The 20,536-nt window shown below is 49.1% G+C and overlaps 1 protein-coding gene and 1 pseudogene across 1 annotated transcript in view; both read right to left on the minus strand.

The window, feature by feature from the left end:
• Positions 1 to 1,828: 1,828 nt before the first annotated feature.
• LOC115832221 lies at positions 1,829 to 2,005 on the minus strand (annotated as a pseudogene).
• Positions 2,006 to 7,681: 5,676 nt separating this feature from the next.
• RUVBL1 (RuvB like AAA ATPase 1) overlaps positions 7,682 to 20,536 on the minus strand; it is a 42,758-nt gene continuing 29,903 nt past the window's right edge. The window contains exons 9-11 of the mRNA XM_003279890.4: positions 14,443 to 14,545; positions 9,198 to 9,289; positions 7,682 to 8,130 (exon numbers count right to left, since the gene is read on the minus strand). Coding sequence (XP_003279938.1) covers positions 7,971 to 8,130; positions 9,198 to 9,289; positions 14,443 to 14,545 — 355 coding nt within the window. The 3' untranslated portion in view covers positions 7,682 to 7,970. The remainder of the gene's footprint in view (positions 8,131 to 9,197; positions 9,290 to 14,442; positions 14,546 to 20,536) is intronic.

Consider the following 20,536-nt stretch of genomic DNA (forward strand, 5'->3'; position numbering starts at 1 on the left):
TTCCCCTTGCTGCCCTTGGCTCAGGGGCAGCACCCCCTTCAACTGGCACTCTGCTCCCTCTGTGGTGCTGCTTTACCACCACCTCCCTGGACCTGCTGATGCCCCACCCCATACCCCATCCCCAGCCTGCTCCTGCTGAAGCCAGGCCAGCATGAAATCCTCAGGAAGGCTGGGGTGAGCCTCCCATCTCATTCCTGAGGAGTCTGAGCCCCATGGCCTGGGGAAGAGCAACAGATTCCTGACGAGAGCCAGGGGATGGGCATGTGGCACCGTCTGAGAGTCAGCAAAAGCCCCAACCTGAAATTCAGCACCCACCAATGCCTGGTTCTGGAAAGCCAGGTGTGCCCCCAAGTGGTAATGCCCACCTCACTCCCCTGCCCCAATCCCTTCTAGGGCCACATTACCCACTCCTTTCCACTCAGCAAACATTATTGAGCCTCATGGGGAAGTGGAACAGAAGGTGCCTCTCCTCGAAAGCTCATGCCCCAGCAGTAAGGGTTCTGCAGTGTCTGTCAAACCTGTGGGCCTTGTTCCCTCTGCTGTCTGCCTGACAAGCTCCTGTTCATCCTTCAAAGCACAGCTCAATAAGGCTAGAAACATCTAAATGCCCATCGGAGGGGGCTGAATAAATTACAGCAGCTCCTCCCTGTGGAAAGGAACTAGGAGGACATTCTTTATATGTTGAGTTAGAAGAATCTCCAAGACATGCTGTCAAGGAAAAATACAGAAAGCAAGAAACAATAGTGTATGCTACTATTTGTGTTTAAAAGGGGGGTGGGAAGCGACTAATAGACTACATCAGGAAAAGGTGTAGCAATTTCCCATAAAACTAGACATACACTTACCCTACACCCAGCTATTCTACTCCTGGGTATTGAAACCCAAGATGAAAATACAAGCCTATACAAAGACTTGTACAAGAAAGTTCATAATAGCTGAAAAATAGGGAACAGCCTAGATGGCCATCAACAGGCAAACAGATACACGTGGTGGAACCACATGGTGGCATTTTACCCAGCAATAAAAAATAACAAACTATCCATACACACAACATTCAGGAAGCTCAAAAGCTAAGTGAAAGAAACAAGTCATGTTGTATGACTCCATTTACATGAAATTCTAGAGCAGGAAAACCTAATCTATTACAAAAAAAAAATTCTAACAGTGGTTGCCTCTAGTGTGTTAGAGATTGGCACAAGGAACTTTCTGGGCAATAGTAATATCCTTCACTGGGGTTTGGGTTTCATTAGTCAGAACTCATGGAGTGCTCCACTTAGGATTTGTACATTTCACTGTATTTTTAACGTTTAAAAATAACCATAAGCAGCCGGACGCAGTGGCTCATGCCTGTAATTCTGGCACTGTGGGAGGCCAAAGCAGGTGGATCACCTGAGGTCAGGAGTTCAAGACCAGCCTGACCAACACGGAGAAACCCCATTTCTACTAAAAATACAAAATTAGCTGGGCGTGGTGGCATGCGTTGTAATCCCAGCTACATGGGAGGCTGAGGCAGGAGAATCACTTGAGCCCAAGAGGCAGTGGTTGCAGTGAGCTGAGATCGCGCCATTGCACTCCAGCCTGGGCAACAGGAGCGAAACTGTCTCAAAAAAAAAAAAAAAAAAAAAAATTTAAAAAACCATAATCAAGTACTGAACTCTAGATAATTATACACATGCTTAACTATTTACAGAGGTGGTTGTGTCTGCAACTCACTTTGAAATGCACAGAAGACTGACAAGACTGACTGGCAGGCAGACAGGGATGGGCAGTGCCTAGACGACAGGGATATGGGGGCTCACCTGCAATCCTTTTTTTTTAATTCCCCCAAAGTGGGTGCACTATTCCTGCAGGTACTGCAATACCAGGTGGATGCAAGGAGTGGAAGGAGCAAGGTCCTATTCCATCTCTCTGCTCCAAAAATCCATTTAATATACTGTCCTCAGATAGCAGATAGTAAAGTGATAAGAACACTACACTTGATCTTAGCCAAAGGCTGAGAGGCGATCGCCTGTAATTCTTGCAGTTTTCCATGTGACATGTTTCATAATGAGTGTTGGGAAGGTCCTATGGGTGTGTGCTGCCTCACCCAGGTCCTGGCCATCTCTAGAGGAACACACCGGTGTAAGGGCAGGCGCTTCCGGCGAGGAAACAGGAGGCACGGGGCAGGTGTCGAGGGAGGTTTCTCACCGTACACGCCTTTGGCAATTTTCCATCAAAAAACTAAGTGTATGTACACTTTTTTTTAATTGAAAGCCCAACTCAGCCTTCCCCCACTGCTCCTTCCCCGCATGCACGTGGGGACACACGCCTTTCTCCCTGCCTGCCGGGACTTCAACCTCGCTTGCTGGGAAGTCGCGCACTTTCGTCACGACTTCCCAAGTCGTGCTGGGTGTGACTTGGAATCTCGGATCCCTGGGCTAGGCCTGTCCACGCCCCGATGCGGGGCAGCGCGGCGGGGGCGGAGCCTGAGCCCGAAACGCCACGGGCGCGACTCTGTGCGCGTCCGCCCACGCGGGGGCGCTGTGTCCTCGCAAGCTCCCGCGGGGTGCCGCGCGGCCCTGGAAGGCTGTGGTTTTCGAGGGGAAAAGGGAGAGTGGCTGGCCCTGCCTCCGCTGCCGCTTGGCCCTGAGATCCCCACTGCCCACGGGATAGGCCCCAGTCCACCCAGCCCGGCCCCCCCCTTCCCCTCGTCTCGCTCTCCTTGGTAGTTCGGGCTTCGGGCCAGTCCCACACTCGCGCCCGGCTGTCCCTGCTGCGCTCCTGTCGACAACTGGCTTTGGGAAGCCCTCCGGCCCCCTCTTTGCACACCTGGCACGCGGCTCTTCCCTGGCGGCATGTGGGTATTTGGGTTGGGCGAGCCTCTCCCTCCAGAGTCCCGAGTCCCGAGTGGGTCACGGCGGCCCGGTGCTCTTCTGGAGAGGCAGTGCCTGAGAGGCGGGTCGCTTCGAGTGGGGATTTGTGCCCTCTGGCGCGGAGGAGGGGGGTGGGAAGCCGGCTCTTGCCCCCGTCACCCGGTGGGGCGCGAGCAGGGCCAACGGTGCGCTGAGAGCGCTCAGGGTGTCCCCAACAGCATGACCCGACCCAGGGACGAAGCTCTGGGGGACGGGACCACTTGCGACGACAGTTAAAGGAGCACAGCGGGGCGGCCGGCGTGGAGAGGCGGGGCCGGCATTCCTGCGGGCCTGCCGGGAGGGTGGGGAACCTGGGATTTAGCCATGGGACCTGTGGAAGGGTTTTGGTCGGGGTCCTGACAGTCTAGTCTGGGTTCTCAAAGATGGTTGGGACAGTGGGCAGGCTTGCAAAGACCGAATAGGCTGGTGGACCTGGTGGCTGAGGCCTAGGCCAGGCAGGGGTCGCGGTGGGGAGGCCACAGTAGGTGTGGTCCCTCCTCCCCCCACCCCTCAGGCCTAAGTTACTCAGGCCCTTGTGTTACGGTGGCACCGGGACCTCCACCCACTACATACACACGCGCGCGCGCAGCCCCGTGAAAACCTGCGCCGTGTGCCCCAGACCTGCAGCCCGCATCCCGCCGTGTCCCCCGTTCCCCGCACGCGGCTCCAGTCTAAGTGCAGCGTGCCGTGTGCGGCGTCCCAGCCCGCACCCCACACCCCACCACGTCCCTCTGGGTGCGGGGTCCGCATGCCCGCGCCCTCCCCACAGCAGCCGGCGTCCCCATTAATCACGCGGCGCTGACGGCGCTGATCTGCGCGCTGGCGGCGTGACGGTGACGGTGACGGCGGGTGACGGAGCGGGCAATCGGCAGGCGCCCATCGGCCCATCTTATCGCGCCGGCCCAGCCGCCGCCCGCCGCGCGCAGCCCATTGATCGCGCCGGGCCCCTGCCCGGGGGTCAGCGCGGGCCGGGCCGGCCTGACAGCCGCATCCATCGCCGAGACGCGCGCTGATGGCGGCCCGGCCAGCACGGCCTGGCCATTAATCACCGTGCCTGCCGCCAAGTGACGGGAGGGGCGGCAGGGCAGCAGGGGACGACAGGCAGCCCCCGTGGCCGGCCCACCCCTTCACCGTTCCGGGGCCCTGCTGCGTGGCCCGCCCTGCACCCTAAGCTCCCCAGCCCCCCTGCCCAGGCCTCCCTCACCCCCTATCCTCGTATGGCCTGCTCTCCCCAGAACAAATGGAAGGGGAGTGGCCGCACACTGGAGGAAGCAAGAGGAACTTCTGTGTGGAGAATTAATGGATGACCACGGTTGGAGGGGGTGAACACTGTTCTACCTCCCGAGGGACCTCTTTCCCGGACACCAAATGAGAGCAGGTCTGACCTGACAAACACCAGCACTGGCTGAGACAAGGGGGTGGTCATTTCGCCCCCCCGGCTGCCTCAGCCCTAGCTGAGCCTCACCCAGGATGGGATGCTAGGGCCCCAGTGAGAAGCAGTGCGTTGTTTCTGGCAGTTGCCCCGTGCTACCCCCTCTGCTCTTGGGCTGTGTGGCCCTGAGCCAGTGCTGGCCCCTCTGGGCTGCAGGGCTTTTTCCAAACACAGAGGGATCCTAAGGGTCCTTCCAAGTGCCAGCTGTGTGCGATAGGGAGGGGCAGGGCCTAGCAGGCTGCTTGCTCCAGTTTGACAAACTGTGACCTCTTTCCAAGTGGGCCAGGGATCAGGAACTCTTTACTGCCGCTTAGTCTCTTGGGTACCTGATACAGCCGCATGTGGGTCACTTCACCAAGTCCTCACATGGGTCTATGGTATATGAACTTCCCACTCACACACCAGGAAACCAAAGACTCATGGGGCTAGGACCAAGGGCCACACAGAGGAGGAAAATGCAATCAATACCATGCCCTGCTGAGCCCCAGAACCCCTGGGTCCCCTCCCACTGCTCCTCTGCCCACAGCCCTCCAGAGCAGGGCCTTATTGGGGTACCCCAGCTGCTCCGCCCAGGGCTGGCCACAGTTTCTGAGAGATAGAGGTCGACTGGGAGAGCAACCCCACCTCCCTTCTGTACCCCCATTTTATTACACAAATGGCTAAGAAAGGTTTGCTAACCAAGAAGTCACTCTCTGGTGTGAGAGCATGATTCATTGAGTCCTAAAAAACAAACTATCCTACCAATCAATCTGGCAGGTGCAACCCTAAGACATGTGGCAGTAAGAAGGTGTCTGCACTGAGAAAATGAGGCAGGACACAAGGTGGTTTCCCTGCCAGGGCCAGGGACGTGTCTTTCAAGAGCCCTTCCCAGTCTCGCAAGTATCTCTGGGGCCATTAGCACAGGAGACAGGGCGCTGGGATTTGTGAAAATTCCTCCCTCCCTCTCCTCAGCCACCCAATCAGCTCCCTGGGTGGCACCCAAGAGAGCCTGGGCTGAGAGCCTGGAATATTCAACCACTTCTGATGACCAGCCCCCACCCTGCCTCACTTTAATATTACAATAATTTTTCACACTGGAGCTGAAATAGTGCAAAAAATGAGGCTGCTGTAATTGTTGTTAGATTGTGTGTCAGCCTGATAAGATGTAACAAATATTTTCCTCCCCACCAGGGTCTGTTTCCCTCTTAGTAATGGATGGAGAAACTTCTCATAGTTGGCGAGGGATCAGTCGTAAAAACTTCGCCTGGAAGATTAATGTAATAATCACAGGCCTTGCTGGAAAAAACAGGAGGAAAATTAAAATAATCCCACCTTCCTACCTATCCAGAACCATCTCCCTCACTTTGGAGCACAGACCAGCGAACTGGGCCATCTCTCTGAGCACCACCTCAGCTAGGATATTTGAGGGGCAGGAACCAGGGGTCTGTGGCCTAGGAAGAGCAAGACCACAGTCCCCTCCTCACCTGGCTGATCTGGATGTTGGTACCTTGGGCAGCCGAAGAAGACTGTCCCCACCCGCAGCTGTGAGATCTGCTGTCTGCGCCACTTCCATCCTGCTCCTTAAACACCATGAAAGGCTTGGAGCCCAAGTGAGAGGCCCAGCCAGGGCAGAGGCCTGGTTCTGGTCCTCTAGGTGGGTCACCTTCCCCACACCGGACCCCGCTTCCTTCACCTGCCTGGTACAAAGGTCAGATCTTGACAGCTCCTAGTTGCTGCTAAATGCCAACACAGAAGGAGGCAGTATGGCCCCCAGGAGTTAGGAAACACAGGTTCCAAGCAGCCTGATTTCAAATCCTGGTTCCATCTCTCACTAGCTGGGCAAGGGACTTGCATGAACTGTCCCCTCCTCCTCTGTGGAAGTGGACTTGGAAGTGGGCTAGCACACCTATCCCAGTCTCACAGGCTACTGTGAAGACAACATGGAATGCAGAGTGTGAACACAGTCCCTGGTGCAATAAGCTCTTCCTGCATCTCTCTTCTGTTTGTCTAACATGGCTCGAGTGGGGAGGCTAAAGACAAGCGCAGCCTCAGAGGACACTGGCAGCCGGGATGGGCCACATGCACAGCTGACTTCATGAAGGGTCCCACCACCACTGCTGTGCATGCCAGGGTCTCCTCAGGGGCCAGGCCGAGGGAGAAGATTCACTCTGGCAGCAGGGACAGCTGGGGCCTCTCAGGCTAGATGGAATCCCCAGCATTATCTCCGCCCCCTCCCACTGTCCCCTTGACATGACTACAGGGGACTGTCCCTAATGGAAGGACAATGCTGCTTGCCCCACAAGGAGCTCATAGTTAGTCGGGACTAAAGCACTGGATCAAGATGATCATCCCGGTCAGCCCCGCCTCCCATATCATAACAGCACGGAGATCCAGTCTGAACTAGCCCAAGGAGCAAGTGCTGGGAACAGCGTCTGGGTGCTCAGCCCCACCTCAGGCACCACGGAGCCAGCAGGGAAGGACAGGCCTGGCAAGGGCAAGAACACAGCGCTCATCCTACTGGGAAGGCACATTCCAGTAAGGTGCACTGCCCAGTGCTGCACTTGCCCTTGCTGCTTAGTGGGTGAACCCAGAGATGCAGCCAGAGAGACAGGGACACTTCGGAGGGACACATGAGCCAACTGACAAGAGCTCTCACTGGCCAAAGCTTGCTCAATTTGAGCAACAAAATAAATCTACTAAAGTATACAATCTTCCATGCAGAATCCCAAATAATTTTGGTAAATACTCAGTTCTCTAGAGGTGAGCATAACCCCTGCCATTTAACTGTGGGCTGCACATAGTGACTCCCTTCCAAAGAATTCAGTACGGAAAGGCAGCAGAGAGTAACTTTACAGTGAGAAGACCCGACAAACATGACCTCAGCCAAAGGGTCAAGGTCACCATCAACGATGAGTCATGTTGCTAGCATGTGATGAGAACCACACATGATACGATGTGATGAGAACCACATTTCACCTCTGTAGTCTTCCTCTCCATAACCCACAATCCCAGTCTACTCATGAGAAAAGCATCAGACAAACCCCAACTGAGGGATGTTCTACAGAATACCTGATAAGTCCTCCTCAAAACTGTCAGGGTCATCAAGAACAAGGAAAATCTAAGAAAATGTCACAGCCAAGAGGCATCTAAGGAGACATGACAACTCGTTGTAATGGGTTATCCTGGATGGGATCCTGGGACAGACAAAGGACATTAGGTAAAACTGAGAAAATGTGAATGCAGTATAACAATGCATCGGTATCAGTCATTCACGGTGACAAATGTGCTATCGGATGTAACATGTTAACAAGAAGGGAAACTGGGTACAAGATACATGGGAACTCCCTATTGTATGTTCACAATGACTCTGTACATCTAAAACTGTTCTGCAAAGTTTATTTTTAAAAAACTTAAGATAGATAGAGAGAGAGACACAGAGAGAGAATCAAAATAACCTGTGAAGAAAACACACCAGGTAAGGAAGGGTTCTTTCAAAGCAACCACAGGAACAGTTATGATAACTTAAAAAGAAATGCTTTCCACACTGAACTGACAGCGCTGCAGACCACGCCTGAGTGGGGACGGCAGCCCCAGGGGCAAGCGCCCCCAGGCCGGACCCAGGCCAGGCACACCTGGGGAGTCTCTTGCTGCTGAAAACCTCAGCCATCTCACTTCATGTACTTATCCTGCTGGTCAGCCAGGATTTTGGCGGAGGACTTGGCATCATAGAAAAGCTCACTGATCTCTTCGACGTGCTCTTTCTCAATGCTGTCCTTCCCATTGATTTTAGCAAGCAAGTTGGCCGGGGTCAGCAGCTGCACTGAGTACCTAGAGTGGACAGGGGCCAGGGCTGGAGTGAAACTGGGGCCACCGAAGAAAGCCCCTTCCCCCAAATCAGTAGGCAGCACTGGCACCAGGAGCAGAGCCCAGTGCTAGGCTTGTGCCAGCTGACATGAACACAGAAAAGGGGAGACAAAGTTGTCACTTCTCAGAGAGCTGCAGTCATTATCCCATCAGAGAGGGGCCAGGAGCCACCAAGAAGACATAAGTGCTATTCCCCAAATCTTTAGTACAGTCTACAAATCCTCCAATAGGAAGTAACGTCACTGCTACTGGAAAAGGACTGCAAACTTAGATGTATACAGGTGTCCGACAGATAGGGATATTTAACATGGCAGGGAAACGAAAACACAGCCAGCTGGAAGTACATGCCCATCCAAAGGCACGAAGACTCTGCCATTTTAAAAAGTACCCCTTCATCCAAACCTCACAGCTTGCATTTCTGCCTTCAACCTCAGGAGCAAGAACTGACTCAAGGCATGTAGGGAAGGGCTGAGGACTGTGAAGCAATGATTTTACAATGAGTCAGGCCACTGTGAAGGGACATGTTCTGCCGGTCCTGCCTTTGAGCCGCTGAAGAACAATTAGGAGAACTGTCTATGTCTGCGCTCCTCCCTGGCTCTCCATACCCACCACCCAGACATTTTTTAGTTGCTTGATGGTTAAATAAATCAAAAAAGTTAAAGATTTACCAGGACTCATAACAAAACCGGGAGAACAGGAGCCAGGGCCCTGGCTAATGAGCTGCCACATGGTCCCTGCTCTCTAGTTCTGCGCATCTTCTCTGCCACAAGAAGGCCCAGGGTCAAAGCACTCTCCACTAGAGGAGAGCATCTGCTGCAGGATACGGGGACTTCGCCCTTACTCTGGCTTGTTCAAAACCATCAGATAGATCCTCTGCATTCTCAAGTGCCCTGGCACCCATCGCGCCAAGAAGAGCAGATGGATAGAGTCCCGTGCCCTAGGAAGGGACCTGCCTTTATTGTCCAGAATGACCCCAGCAAGGGCCCTGGCTGTGCTGGGGAGGCCCCGGCGGGCCCAGGGTACCGGCTCACCTCAGTGTGGTCTTGGTGCCAATCTCCCCAAGGTGGTTCAGTGCCTCCTCACTGATGTTGATTCCTTCCGTCTGGGCACGGATTTTAATGATCTTTTAAAGGAGAAAAAACATGATCAACAGTGACTGACCTCAAGTGCCCCACTTCTAAAGTGCTTTAAAGACAATGTTGCTCAGTATTTCTCACTGTGCAGCATAAGAGAGACCGAGACCTGGGCTGGTGGGCAGGGAGCCAATGCCCGCCCAGCACTGCCGGCCCGGCACCCTCCAGGAGGCATGTGCGGCCCCGCAGTATGCATGAAGAGCACCACGGCCAGTGTGCTGTGTTCAACTGACTCAAGTGTGGCTGGTGCCCCAGGAGGTGTGTGGCTTCCCAAGTGGCTCACTCTTGCCTCCATGTCCTCCCCTCCCCTGTCCCCAGGCAGAGAACTGGGGCCTCTTCTAACCTACCCTGGGCTCCTGCAAGGGCTCTAACCTTCCTCTCCAGCATGGGCACTACCGCCTACAAGCACTCAGGCAAGAAAAGACATTTTTTATTTGCTTGATAAATATGATGGTTAAATGAATCAAAAAAGTTACTTTTAAAGATTTACCAGGCCTCATAACATCACTGGGAGATATCTAATCTATCAAGAAGAGGCTGACGCTTGTTGCAGTTTGAAGATCTTGGTAGAACTGGAGGGGAGGCAGGCTGGCGGCGGGGATGCTGTAACACGGTGGACCAGGATCCTGCAGGCGTACCAGCACTGAGTGATAAGGGGCAGCCGGGATAATGATGTTGTGTGTTGTGGAGCTGAGATAACTGCAGGACTTCGAGCCGCATATAATACAGGAATTTTTCACTTTGGCAGCTTCGTAAACAAGATATCAAGAAGCCCTTGTTGAAATTAAAGCCATAAAAGCACACCCAGTGTAGAGGCACAGGAGCTGGGAAAGACTGAGTCCCAGCTTCAGCCTTCCAGGAGGGAGGAGAGCCAGAGGTTTACTGAGGTGGCCACATCAAGCCTCACCTGTCAGCTCTCCAGGTCGGGACCCTGTGGGCAGGAGCTGCAGGGGGAGCCCAGTCTCTGATGATTGTGGTTGGGCTCGGGGGACAGCACGTCAGCTGCCCACAGATGAGAAAAGCCTTGGAAAGCCGCAGCAGGCCACAGCGGCTATAATGAGCCAGGTGAGGGTGAAGTGCTTGGCCAGCAAACACCCTGGGGAGGCAGCCCCTCCATCCGTGGCCACCACTGCTGCAAGGTGCTGTCTGCAGTCTTCCCTTTTGTCAAGACAGGCTCAGAACTCAGATCCTTGTACGAAATGTCCTGATTTTGGCCAGACACAGTGGCTCACGCCTGTAATCCCAGCACTTTGGGAGGCCGAGGCAGGTGGATCACCTGAGGTCAGGAGTTTAAGACCAGCCTGACCAACATGGCGAAACCCCATCTCTACTAAAAAGACAAAAATTAGGTGGGTGTGCTGGTGCGTGCCTGTAATCCCAGCTACTCAGGAGGCTGAGGCAGGAGAATTGCTTGAACCCGGGAGGCGGAGGTTGCAGTGAGCTGAGATTGCGCCGTTGTACTCTAGCCTGGGCAACAAGAGAGAAACTCCATCTCAAAAAAAAAAAAAAAAAAATGTCCTGATGTCTACATGTCAGCAACTTGTTCAAACATTTCACAAACACTGCATAGGCCACATGAAACTTATCTGCTGGGCTCATGGGTGAACTGCCAGGGTGTGAGCTCCACTGAAACAATCTTAGCTTGTGCAGGAGAGGCTCCACTGTCTGAAATCCAAAGCTAAATGCAGCTGGGCAAAGAGGGGCCCTCTGAAGTTACTGGATGGTACAAGGACAACCAAGAAAAGGAGCTGGGAGGGACTCACAATAGAACTCCCCTCTGAACACAGCTTCAAGGTAAAAAGGGCTTCTCACTCACAGCTGGGACTGAGGAAACCGCCAGGTCTTGCCAAGAAAAATGTCCCCAGAGGACCTTCTGAAACTCCAGGGAGATGTAAATATTGAATCCTGGAGCCTGGTCACAGGAGACAGCTTAAGCCTAAGTGTCTTGCCTTCAGTGAGCTGCACTGAATCTGTGGCTTAGCTTCCAGAATGTCAGGGACACTCTGCTCTCTCTCTCTCACTAGAGAGAGCAGGTCAGAGCAATCGTGAGAGCGTCTGTCTCAGGCTGCTCGAAAATGGACAGTTCATAAATGAGATCTTTAATCATTTAATAACCTGCAGGGATAGTTTATGAGGGTGTCGGCTTGGACTGCAGAGTACACAAGTTACATCGAGTTTGTTTAAAAACCTAGCCCCAGGCTCCAGTAAAAATGCTGAGGTTATCGCCTGGGCCAGCGGGAACAAAGCCACGAGTCCTGAGAGAAAGCCTGAGGAGAGGCCCTCCTCACTGAGCCAAGACGGCCCCAGCCCAGAGCTGGCCTGGCAAGTCATTGTTCTAGAAGCACAGTGCAGAACATTCCAGACCGTTTGGGCCAGGAGCTCTGGGTTCGAATGGCGGCAGCAAGGGTGAACTAGCTCTGAGTGGCAGTCCTGGCTCTGCTGCGTACTCTCCACATAGCCACAGGACCCTCGTTCTTGGAGCCTCCAACACTGGCTATTGCGAAGCTGTTGTATGTTGTACGTAGAGGACCCTAGAGTGTACCTATGAAGCACACAAAGCTATGAATACAGTAATAACAACAGCAATGGGAAGGATGGGAGGGCCCGTTATTGCCAATACCTCACGAATCCTAATGACAATCTTGCAAAGGAGGGAGCAGATGTTCCATTTTAACAGAGAAGGTGGAGGCTCGGTGAGATGCACCAAATTGCTCAAGTCATTCAGTAGGCAAATCGTGGCCTCAAAATACTCCTGGTGTCTCTAGCCCTGAACACATCTGTGCTGGGCTGCTTTTTTTGGCAGGACACATGGGGTTTTGGACCCAACAGTAAGGTGCTATGTCCCACAGTAAGAATGGGCCAGTTTTCCAAGAATTGCCTGCGACTCTGTTTCTGCTTCTGCTTCCGTTCAGTGAATGCCTTGGCTTCAACCTGGCAGTCACCCTTGCAAGTCACCTGGCAAGACACCCTTACGTGGCGTTGAGGCCCCCGGCCATTGACACCATCTCCTAAGTAACATATACAATTGCTACTGTGAACCATAACTGCTTCAGTAATTTGCCAATGCTGGTTACGAAGGGAGACCTGTGACTCTCCTGATGCATCCCCACAGCACTCCTGCATGCAGTAAGAGATGCTGGCAGGCCCAGGCTGGGCCTCCAGCCACAGGAGAGCAGCAGAAGTGCCGGGAAAGGCCCGGGAGAGGCCCTGACTGCTACAAAGGAAAGGTCCTGCTCACAAACTGCCAGAGGAAAGCCACCTCACGAATCCTAATGACAATGAGATGAGAGATTTCTAGCAGGAGGGAAGCTGGGTGGCACGGTGATTAAGAACACGGGTTTCCGGATCAGAAAGCCTGGATTACAGCCAGTCCCATTACCTGCTAGCCACTGACTAATGTTATGAACTTGGGTGAATTAGTTACCCTAGGTCTCAGTGTCCTCATCTGTCTTTTTTTGAGACAGGGTCTCACTCTGTTGGAGTGCAGTGGCACCATCACAGCTCACTGCAGCCTCGACCTCCTGGGCTAAAGCGATCCTCTCACCTCAGCCTCCCAAGTAGCTGGGACTACAGGCACATACCACCACACCTGGCTAACTTTTTGATGTTTTAGTGAGTAGGGGTGTCACTATGTGGCCCAGGCTGGTCTCAAACTCCTGAGCTCAAGTGACCCTCCAGCCTCAGCCTCCCAAAGTACTGGGATTACAGGTGTGAGTCACCATGCCTGGGTAATGTCCTCATCTTTTAAAACGGCAATGACAGTAGTTCTCCCTGCCTCATGGGTTACAGGGGATCAAATGGAAACAAACTGGCCAGGCATGTCCTGCTCAACACGATGCTCAACAAAGAGTGCCATGCTCTGGTGAAAAGACAAGGTCCAGGCAAAGTGCATCGAGATGTCACTGCAGCCCCAGTCTGCTCAGCATCTCCAACCATGGCTGCATGCCAGAGCCCACCAGAAGAGAACATTTGGGGCAAAGGTGGGCAGGGCAGAGGAAAGAGCACAGCACATGCCGCCTCGGAGACACCAATTCAGGGTATGTACCACCGAACAGATGGCCTGGGCTCTGCAGGGCACTGCCTGGCTTTGCATCCTGGACTTACAGCTCCGTGACTCAAATGTAAAAAATAAAATAGATGGTGATCACATGGAATACCTGGAAATACCATGAAGGTGTCTAGACATTCCTAGTCCAATGGTATTCCTATGCTTGGCACATAGTTGTGCTCGAGCTCCAAACCAAGCAAGAGGCAATTCCTGCAGGAACAACTGGGACTGTGGCCCTGTGGATAAAGCCCACGCTCATACATCCCTGTCGTCTCCCAACTCTGAGCCTAACCCAGATTCAGCTCATGCAGACTTCAGGGCATGCACCATGTGCCAGCCACTGAGCTAGATGCTTCCACGGGTCCTCCAATGAAGCCTCTTATTATATGATCAGTTTCACAAACTCCCTCTTCAGGTGCTCTTCTAAGCTGTATGATGCTGTCTCGCCATCACCTCTGTGGACTTGGCAGAAGTCCTCAAGGACTCTATTGCAAAGCCACAGATCTGCCCAGGAGCAGCCTCCAAAGCTGCCGATAAACTTGTCATGCTGTTTACAGCAGACAGCCTCTGCTAGGACACAAGCACTGGCCTCTTCCAGGTCAGGGTGGCTACATTCTGTACCCTGCTGGAGCTGGCTTGCTATTGGTTCAGGTGGAACAGCGAGCCTGGCCTTGTCCTCTGAATAGAAAAGGCCACAGGCATAGTCTGGCCTGGTCACCAAAAGGCTATCACTAAATCATATTTTATTGCTTCCTTTTTATAGAGCTGGTAGCCTCCCTAATGGCTATCATCAAGTTGATTTTTTCACTATCCTTTTCCTAAAGCTTATCAAAGGGGGAACAGCAGAAAAGCAAACAGCCAAGACAGGGAGCTGAGCTTCTGTTGACACTTGGGGCAATGTCTAGTTAGACCAATCCATCTTTCAGATGGGGAGACTGAGACTCTGGAGTCATGTGACTTGCTCGAGGCCAGTAGCTAAGTGGTGAGATGGTGAATGGCAGCCAGATCCAAGCTGCAGATACCTTTCTGCACAGCCATCAGTGAACACTGGGAGCAAATGAGAGAAGAGAGCAGGAGAGAAGAAGGGAGGCTCACCTGTTTCATTTCCTGCGGAGTATACAGCATGGTCCGGATTATCATCACTCGGTCCAGAAGGTCAAGAGGGATACCGTGAGGGGATGTGATGTCCTCAGTGCCTCTGTAAGGGGCAAAATTAATCCCATCACCTAAGCCTCTGTTAGACAAGAAACGACACTGGAAATACAGATCCAACACTGACACCACAAGCTAGAGCCTAAGAATCAGAGCCAGGACCAGAGTAAACAGACTAACTTCCAGTGGCATAAAAACAACTTCAGGCTGGGCACAGTGGCTCACACCTGTAATCCCAACACTTTGGGAGGCAGAGGCGGGTAGATCACCTGAGGTCAGGAGTTCAAGAACGGCTGGCCAACATGTTGAAACCCCGTCTCTATTAAAAATACAAAAATTAGCTGGGCATGGTGGTGCACACCTGTAATCCCAGCTACTCAGGAGGCTGAGGCATGAGAATCACCTGAACCCATGAGGCAGAGGTTGCAGTGAGCTGAGAGTGTACCAGTGCACTCCACCCTGGGTGACAGAGTGAGACTCTATTCCAAAAAGAAAAAAAAACCAACTTCTTTATCTTGGTAATCATCAATATCATAGGAAAACTGGAAAGGAGGAAAAAAACAATAACTAAAATCATACTCAAAAATAATCATCTAGATATTTGCCAAACGTTCATATATAAACAATTTATATAGTATAATATATAGTATATACTATATTATAGTATATACTAATTATACTCTGTAGTATAATTTTATAAATTATACTAAGTATGCAAAATTTTTTTTGTTTTTTTTCATGTTGCTTCAGTCTTCTTGTTTTGTTTTGTTTTTGAGACTGGGTCTTGTTCTGTGGCCCAGGCTGGAGTGCAGTGGCATGACTCTAGCTCACTGCAGCCCCGGACTCCTGGGCTCAAGGGCTCCTCCCACCTCAGCCTCCTAAGTAGCTTGGAGTACAGGTGTGAGCTACTGCACCTGGCTTGCATCAGTCTTAATAATTATGTTTGATATTTACTTAACAATCCATTAAATATTTTACTTAACCCAAATTGTTGAGCATTTAGGTAGTTTCCAATTGTTGCTATTATTTTTATTGATATTTTGATAATTTGATATATACAGCCATAAGCTTATGTACCATGGAGCTATCCTGCGATAGCTATTCACAGATGCATACAACCTTAGCAACTGTTGTAGTGCCTGACAGAACCCTGAATAGCTACTTGAATGAATAACTATCCTAATTTATACAGCTACATGACTTATCTAATCTCACAGGATCATAGCACTACCGAGTATTCTCATTCTGAAATATTTTGCAATTTCAACAGTTTAGAAAAAGAGGGAAAGGTAACACCTTAAGTTTGCATTTCTTTGATTACTAATGAGGCATTTGAATGTATTCCCTTATATATATTATTTTACTTCTTTTTGAGAAGGGTCCAATCCCATCTTTTGCCTATTTTTCTCTTGAACCCTTAGCCAAGCCATAGGAATAACAGCCTAGGGAGGAACCTTGCCAACCTACCAGACCCTGAGGTGCTCTGGGCAGCCACTGGTGCCTTCAGCTAGTGTTTGGAGGCCCCATGTGCTGTGGGCTTCTGCCTTGGCCTCTGGGGGTCATAACAGCAGAAAGGCTACACTTCTGGCATTCTTAAACTTGTGCAGGATTGTACAGTCTATGGTTATGAGTAATCAATATAACAAAGAATTAGTCATGTCAACTGGATTTGTTAGTATCTGAATATTTGGTTTCAAAAACAAGTAAGCATGCTAAAAATTTAACTTTAGTAAAAATAAAATCTACCTGTTTAAATTCTATCCAGTTAATTGAGGTATAAAAATGCATATTTATGACTGCAAAAATAAAATGCAAACAAAATACATGCTAGCACAGGATGAACCCTGAAAATATGCAAAGTGAAATAAGCCACCGACAAAAGAACAAATATTTTATGGTTTCTTTACAGGAAGTATCTACAGTAGGCAAATTCAAAGAGACAGAAATTAGCCAGGCCTGGTGGTGTGTGCCTGTAATCCCAGCTACTCCGGAAGCTAAGGCATGAGAATCGTTTGAGCCCAGGAGGCAGAGGTTGCAGTGAGCCAAGACTATGCCACTGCACTCCAGGCTGGGTGACACAGTGAGACCCTATCTCAAAAGAAAAAAAAAAAAAGACAGAAATAAATGAGACGTTACCAGGATCTGAGGGGAGGGAGGGTTGGGACTTCATGCTTAATGGTTACAGAGTTTCTGTTTTTGAGGTGATGAAAAAGTTTTGGAAATAGTGGTGATGGTTTTAGAAATAGTGGCGATGGTCATGCCACCCCGTGAATGTCATTAATGCCAATGAATTGTACATTTAAAAATGGTTAAAATGGCAAATTTTATGCTACACACATTTTGCCACAATAAAAACGATTCAAAGAGAATAAAATGCTACATTAATGAATTGTTATATCTAATGTAAAAAAATTAAAATCGGCTGGGCACAGTGGCTCACGCCTGTAATCCCAGCACTTTGGGAGGCCGAGGCAGGCAGATCAGCGGTCAGGAGATTGAGACCACGGTGAAACCCCGTCTCTACTAAAAATACAAAAAATTAGCCGGGCATGGTGGCAGGCACCTGTAGTCCCAGCTACTTGGGAGGCTGAGGCAGGAGAATGGCGTGAACCCGGGAGGCGGAGCTTGCAGTGTACTGAGATCATGTCACTGCACTCCAGCCTGGGTGACAGAGTGAGACTCCGTCTCAAAAAAAAAAAAAAAAAAAAATTAAAATCTTCAAAGTAAATACGGAAACAAACTACCAGGAAATACAAATATTACGTTAACTTTAGAGAAAACTTATCTTTTTCCAGCAACGAATGTCTTTTTAAAATTAGGAAGAATTATAAAGATGAAATTCTATCATGATTCAAATCTCAGTATTCGGTGTGCCTGGAACCTTCACTTTAAGTAAAATAACCTTTTAAAACTACATTTAATATTTAGTTTTTTAATTCTATTTAGGCCGTAAATGTTTTTTAAGTCTTATTTGAGAATTCTTTTGGGAATTCTGAGGAAATCCTAAGATCTCAATTTTGCCACATTAAAATATCCCAAGGACAAAAATATCCAAAATTCTACACCACCCATGATAAATCACAACAAACATAAAAAGTTTAAAGAAGAAAAGGTTAGAGAAAAATAAAGTACTCTCGAATCAAACTTCACAAGAACAGAATTTATAGAAATGCATTAATAACATTTCTTATAGTTTTTAAAGTCTATTAAAAGGCTACCAAGTGGTAAAAAGGAATTTGAGGAGACAAACAAAAGAAAAGGCTGCTGAGGACTGCTAAGCATTTTTTAGGAATTAAAGACCAAACATTTTTGAGATTTGTCCAAGCTATGAATCTGAAGTAGAAAGTTTCTTCTAGAAGCCATATTAGTGGGAGACGGTTCCAGTCGGTGATGCTGCTGAGTGGGCTGGCTGAGTGGAGCCCTCATGTGCCAGCAGCGGTGCTGGGCCATGTGCTGACCTCAGCAGGAGCTGGGGGACCGGGGGTGGGGAGGATCACAGTTTAACAAGGCAGCGATAATGGTAATGTTATGAAACTACTAATAAGAAGCTGGATAATAATTACATTTTGGTAAATCTGCAGACTTATTCTTGCATCTTAGAAGTTCATTTCTGGCTTTGGCCTCAGTCTACTATTAATTTTAACACTTTACCATTCAGCAATTGTCCAAACTCGGCCATTAGTGAGCTTCCTCCAGATAGACAGTTTGGAGCTATGAAGCCACAGACCCAAATCTCCTTGGAATCCAATACAACTTATCTATAAGAGCAAGACAAATGTACTTCTAGAAATGTATCCTATAGATATACCACCACATGTGCAACATGGCTGACTCATTTGTGACTACTTTCCTCTTACAATAACTCTTACAATAACTGTGACACTGTGGATGTTTTGGACCAAATTAACTCTTTTTGAAGGGCTGTCCTATGCGCTGTGGGATGTTCAGCAGCATCCTTGGCCTCTACCCACTAGATGCCAGCAGCACTTCTGAGTCATGTTAAGTAAAAATGTCTCCAGACATTGCTATGTGTCCCCAGCGGAACAAATTTGCCCCTGGTTGAGAATTACTACATAAATGCTTCTTTATGTAATCCTGTAACTACAGGGACACAGATAATACAAAGCTTTTCTGCTGACAGAAAGCACAGTAAAAACACCTCTGTGGGTAATGCGACGGGTAACTCACCTACTATCCACTTAACCTTGGCTCAGTGGGCACACAGTAAGAGTGCTAAAAAGACAACCATTTGATTTTCTGATGAGGCTGCCAAAACACTTCAATAAAAAAAGAACAGTTTTCAACAAATGGTTCTGGGACAACTGGATATTCACATGCAAAATAATGAAGTTGGACCAACCCCTTCCTTATGCCCTACATGAAAATTAACTACAAATGGATCATAAACCTACACATAAAAGCTGAAACTATAAAACTCTTAGAAGAAAACACAGGCATAAACCTTTGTGATTTTAGATTAGGCAATGGGTTCTCAGATATGAAACCAGAAACACAAACAACAAAAGAAGAAACATAAATTGGACCTCATTGAAATTTAAAACTTCTGTGTGTCAAAAGACACTATCAAGAAACTGAAAAGACAACCCAAAGAATAGGATATTTATAAATCATATATAAATGATAAAGATCTAGTATCCAGAATATATAAAGAACTCTTACATTTCAACAACGGAAAGACAAAGAACCTGAATAAAAAATGGGCAAAGGATGTGAATAAACATTTCTCCAAAGACAATATACAAATGGCCAATAAGCACATGAAAAGATGCTCAACATCCTTAGTCGTTAAGGAAATGCAAATCAAAACCACAATGAGATATTACTTCATTACCCACTAGAATATCTATAATCAAAAAGACAGACAAGTGTTGGCAAGAATGTGGAGAAATTGGGACCTTCATCCATTGTTGGTAGGAATGTCAAATGATGCAGCTGGCTTTGGAAAACAGCTGGCAGTTCCTTGAAAGGTTAAACAGTTACCACTGGACCCAGCAATTCCACTCCTAGGTACATAACCGAAAGAAATAAAAACCATGTCCACTTAAAAATGCTGTATATAGGCCGGGTGTGGTAGCTCACAGTAATCCTAGCAGTTTGGGAGGCTGAGGCAGGAGGATCCTTGAAGCCCAGGAGTTCAAGACCAGCCTGGTCAACAAAGTGAGACCCCATCCCTACTTAAAAAAAAAAAAGAAAAAGAAAGAAAAAGTTGTACACAAATGTTCAGAGCAGCATTATTCATAATAAGCCAACAACCCAATGTCCATCAACTAATAAATGGTTAAATAAGATACACTATTAAATATTCCATATAATAGAATACTATTCAGCTGGAAAAAGAAATAAGTACTACGCATGCTACATCATGCTAAGTGAAAGAAGCCAGTCACAAAAGACCAGATTATATGGTGCTATTCATACAAAATTTCCAGAAAAAGCAAATCTATAGAGACAAAATTGATTAATGGTTGCTGGTGGATGGGGGTAAGGGTGCAGAAGGGGACGATGACTGTTGATGGGTATAGTTTCTTTTTGGGGTGATGAAAATGTTCTAAATTTGACTGTGGTGATGGTTGCACAACTCTGTGAATACACTAGAAACCACAAAAAAAATTGTATTTTATATGAATTATGTCTCCATAAAGTTGTTTTTTTTTTTTTTTGAAACACTGTCTGCCACAGGGTTACACTGAGCAGAGACCATACTGTTTCTTAAGTCTTGATGCTTTGGTGCAACAAAGTGACTTTCAGTGAGAAACTCCTACAAGAACTCCTAATCCCAGGGAGCTATACCTCAATATGAAAAGAAAATCTCCCAGTTTCCAAGCTGGGATCAGTGCTGGGCTTTCATCTAACAGTTCAGTATCCTGAGCCTGGAAGGAAATGGACTTCTTATGGTGGCAAGTTAGGGAGGAGCCAGGCAAGAAGGCAACAGAGCTTTGCCTCCCTGTCATCCATGGATGGACCTTTCCCAGAAGGATCCTGGAGTATCAAGAGGACCAGGGACAGTTGCTTCTTC

Source organism: Nomascus leucogenys, chromosome 21, assembly GCF_006542625.1.
Source record: "Nomascus leucogenys isolate Asia chromosome 21, Asia_NLE_v1, whole genome shotgun sequence".
NCBI lineage: Eukaryota > Metazoa > Chordata > Mammalia > Primates > Hylobatidae > Nomascus > Nomascus leucogenys.